The following is a 4,799-nucleotide window of genomic DNA, read 5'->3' as shown; positions in this document are numbered from 1 at the left end:
TTAAAACACAAAATTACATAATCAATTGCATAATTAGAGAGAAAATAATAACTAAATTCAATCAATTGAAAGAAAATTGCAAGAAAAATAGGAGCAGGGGGAAGAATAGAGGGATGGGCAGAATCCCAGAAGAAGAAAATTGAAAAGAGGAACTGTGATTCAAACGAAGAGGAAGAGAAGACGAACCTGGGATGAGCGGTAGGAGCAGGGGGAAGAATAGAGGGATGGGTGGAATCCCAGAAGAAGAAAATTGAAAAGAGGAACTATGATTCAAACGAAGAAGAAGAAAAGACGAACCTGGGATGAGCGGAAGAGTGCGTCTGGAGAGGAAGATAGAGTGCCTAGAGAGGAAGTGGGAGCAAGCAGAGAGGAAGTGAAGGTGAGAGCGAGCGGAGAGAAAGTGAGGCCAAGTAAGTTATACGGTGAATTTGGGCTGTATAAGCAAGCGGGTGAACGGCGTGTAAAAAAGGTGGGCCCGGATTATTTAATCTGGTGCCTATTTAATCCAAACGGCCACCAAACACCGTACACCGTATTATTAGTACTATCCGGTACTTTATACGATGTGCCAAATAGAGCCATAGTGTCATATCGGCTAAACTCCTGATGTCGTACTGGCTAAAACCCAAGCTCGGGGCAATTCGACAACTTTGATGCATCCAAACCAAGGTATTAAATATCGATGATATCGGAAATATCGGTATTCTGAAAACACGGAAATATCGATGGAAATATCAGGATATTATCGATATCAGTAAAAATAATATGGAAACCACGGAAATTGTAAGAAAAACTTGGAAATTTTTATTGAAACTTTGCAGGATGTTTATTTAGTCAATTATCTATTAGTTTATCACAAAAAATTGGAAGGAAATGCATTGCATGATGGATTTAACATTATCAAGTTGATTATATAGCGAGCTGTCAAACATTGTGAGTGTAGAAAATATGTAGTAATTAATGAAAGAAGTTTAAACACACCATAATCATTTATATATAATGAAGTAGTACAATATTTTACACTTTATACATTGCATGGTAAGATACATGAGTGACTTAGTACCACATAGAGTTCCTATGAGGTTCAAAATTTTGACTATCTTCATCATCTCTATGTGTAGAGTAAGTGTATTGTGAAGAGTAGTCATCAAATGATAAATCCCCAAAATAGTTTTGCATGTAATTGTTAACATGTTACCCATATGGATCCGAGATTAATTATAACCATTTTTTTTTTACAGAAAATAGATCCGCAAACTAAACACAATCCAAAAAAATTTTAATTTTGTTCAACAAAAGATTTAAGAGAACCAAAAATTTTAATTTTGTTCAACAAAAGAAAAGAACATTAATGTTTTTGTTCTAGCATGTGTTGAAACATTGGATCCCCTTTCAATTGCCTTGAGCCATGAGCCACTTTCATTTTCAAACCAACCCATGTAGAAAGAAAAAGGAGATGCTTTTTAGATTCCCAACCACTCTCTCATTCTCTCACTCTCTCTCTAGAATATGAGAGATGCTCTCATTTCTCCAACCTCAAGCCCAGCGCCCATTCTTACAGCCTTCTCTCTCACAGCAGCTTCACTCTCTCTCATAGCTCTTCATTATTGTCTGCAACCTGAGGCCCATCAACATACACACCTCTGTGTCTCTATAATCATGAAAACTGAGATGCATGAAGGTAAATCCCTCATCCATGTGTGGTAATTTTTTTTGTTCTTTCGTTTCAGATTTATGTGTTGGACTGAAATAGAGCGAGATCTAACACATGCATGTGCTTTCGTTTCAGATTTATTTCTATTTCTATTCTTAACCTCTGAATATTTCCCTCAATTCTGGAGGGTTTTGATTTAGTTTGGTAAAGGAATAGAACTGATTCTAACCCTGGACAATTTCTACATCTTGTCTGCAGAATCCGATAAGCTCCGGCGATGTCAAAGATCTGGAGGATGAGCGACAGAGCAAGTCCGGGAGGCGATCCAAACGACGCAGCCTTGGCTGCCTTTCCGACGACGGAGCCACGAGATTGTTTCGATAATATCAAATATATCGCGATATTATCGATAATATCACGATATTTTGACGACAATTAGAGAATACGTGGAAAAATATCGGTTTCTCTGATAAACGATAATATCGACGATATTATCGATATTTTAGTCATTGATCCAAACCCATGTCGAATGTAACAATTGGAGCCAAATTCTTGTGCTATCTTTGCGCGTGAGCCAAATAAGGCCATTATCAACCCTCACGCACGTTTTATTGTTTTGATTTATTTCATCTCTCAGTCCCTAACGACTACGTTTCCTAAAAATTCCCATTTCCTAAATACCCCTTCCCTCCCGACGCCACACCCAAATTGATCGATCACTAGATCTCCGCTCTCTCTGATCAGATCCAAACTCCGGAGACCAAAACAATGTCGCACTCCGAACGCGACACCGTCCCCCTCCACCCCTCATCCCAATCCGACATCGACGAGATCGAAAACCTAATCAACGCCAGCGTCCAATCGGGCCCCACCACCGTCCTCCCCGCCAAACCCCCCAGTCCTCCCCGCGCCTCCATTCCCGTCTCATCATCCCCTTTCATCCCATCAAACCTCCCGCCCCCAGCCCCCTCCTCCGCCGTGAAGCAGAAGCCTCCGTCCGTCCCCGCCCCACCTCCCATTCCCTCCGCAACCAACGGCCCCAGTATCTCCCCCTCCGGGTTCGGCTCCCCGCCCAACACCCTAACCGAGCCCGTTTGGGACACCGTGAAGCGCGACTTGTCGAGAATCGTGAGCAATTTGAAGCTTGTGGTGTTCCCTAACCCGTATCGTGAGGATCCGGGAAAGGCCTTGAGGGATTGGGATCTCTGGGGACCCTTCTTCTTCATTGTATTCTTGGGTCTCACTCTTTCCTGGTCTGCATCTGTCAGAAAGGTCAATTTCCCTTCTTCTTTTCTTTCATTTTTATTATATGTATATATGTGTATATATATGTTTGGGTTTTCTGAAGATTATGGTTTGTGGGTTTTTCTTATTTGATTTCAATTGGAATTGTTTGTGAACAGTCTGAGGTTTTTGCTGTTGCTTTTGCTGTGCTTGCTGCTGGTGCTGTGATTCTGACACTGAATGTACTCCTACTGGTAATTGCCCACTCTCTTGCGTTCTACTTGTATCGATTTGTTCATGTTGGGTTTTCGAAATCAAGAATTGCGTGTGAATGGGAAGTCTATATAAGAGGCCTTTCTTATTTTGTGTGAATGCTCTATCTAATATCAACACCACTGTACTCTCAAATTTGTTATGATGTCAATTATATGCACGTATTGTAGTAGGTTAAAGGAAATGAAGGGCGAGAGTGAGCTCAGATTTGAGTAAATGGAAAACTGATGCATCACTTGGTGAAAAATTAGGAGTGATCTATCTATATATACAACCTCGATTGATTGTATGTGTTACAAGCATGTTACAAGTATTCTTGCTTGTATGTGTTATATATAGACAGATTAGAGTAATTTTCTCGCGTAATGTGAGGTGTGGCTGTTAGATTGTGAATCATACGGTTAATGAGGGATAAATATGCACGAATGCCGCAATTTGCGTCTTGATTCACATTCTTAAGATATAGCAAGCTAGGCCAAGAGACGTTCCTTTAACAGAATGACTAGATTGAGAAAAGTTTTTTCTTTCCAGGGTGGACACATAATATTCTTCCAGAGCCTTAGTCTTCTCGGTTATTGCTTATTTCCTCTGGACGTTGGAGCTCTGATATGTATGGTGAAGGATTATGTGATATTGAAGGTGGTGGTGGTAAGCGTAACACTGGCTTGGAGTTCATGGGCTGCATATCCTTTCATGAGTTCAGCAGTCAACCCCAGGAGAAAAGCCCTTGCACTTTACCCTGTTTTCCTATTGTATGTATCCGTCGGTTTCCTTATTATCGCTATTGATTGACACACCAAAGGTAAGCAATGCTGTTAGATACGATTTTTTGGGGTGCTTCATTTTCTCACTTGTTGCTTGGAATTTTGGTGCTCTGTCTGCCTATATCAAATCTGTCGTATGAAACTTCTTACGTGATTTTAATTCTATCACGTCTTCATACTTTTCGTTACTCCTGTCCTGTGATCCGATGAGTTCATTCTTGTTCATTGTGAGACATGTAAATTTACTAAATACCAAACAGTGATATATTTTAGAACTTAGCAGTACCATCTTTTAACTTCCAACTTTTTGAAATAAATTGCTATTTGTAAACGTTAGCGTTAATTACGACAATGGTCGCTGACCTTGTCACCGTGTTTCCTTTTCGTCCCTGAATCTATTTTTGCTTTCTGTGGTTCTCAAACTCACTCACGTTTGGCGTTTTTGGTCCTTACCGTTAACTCCATTTCTTTTTCTATTAAAACTACGTGTAAATTTGAAAATTCAATTCACAACCTTAAAAACTAAATAACATAATAACATAAAAGTTGAAATAAAATTTGTTGGATGCATAAAAACTCCTAATCACCCCTATATTTGACGGAAAATGCATGGAGTTAATGGAAATGACCAAAATGTGTCACGAAAGTGAGTTTGAATGTTGATGACCATAAAAGAGTAAATTATAGCAATAGTCTCTCAACTTTAATCAAATTGGATCAATGGTCCCTCAACTAAAAATTCATTACCATGGTCCCTCAACTCATCAAAATATGTAGCTATGGTCTTTTTCGTCAACTTCCTTAGAAATTTTGTCAAAATGAGTTATGTTGAAGGGATCATTGCTACAATTGAGTTAAAGTTGAGAGATAATTTCTCCAGTTGG

General features: G+C 39.6%; 1 protein-coding gene across 1 annotated transcript; it reads left to right on the top strand.

Annotated features, from left to right (window-relative positions):
- Positions 1–2,240: 2,240 nt before the first annotated feature.
- LOC114820554 (protein YIP4b-like) lies at positions 2,241–4,190 on the top strand. The gene is made up of 3 exons (XM_029091523.2): positions 2,241–2,926; positions 3,058–3,132; positions 3,683–4,190. Exons 1-3 carry the CDS (start codon positions 2,423–2,425, stop codon positions 3,941–3,943), a joined length of 840 nt encoding a protein of 279 aa, XP_028947356.1. The 5' UTR covers positions 2,241–2,422; the 3' UTR covers positions 3,944–4,190.
- The last annotated feature ends 609 nt before the right edge of the window (positions 4,191–4,799 follow it).

Source organism: Malus domestica, chromosome 13 (assembly GCF_042453785.1).
Source record: "Malus domestica chromosome 13, GDT2T_hap1".
In the NCBI taxonomy this organism is placed as follows: Eukaryota; Viridiplantae; Streptophyta; class Magnoliopsida; order Rosales; family Rosaceae; genus Malus; species Malus domestica.
The sequence above is the reverse complement of the archived record's forward strand: the minus strand, read 5'-3'. Positions and strand labels throughout refer to the sequence as shown.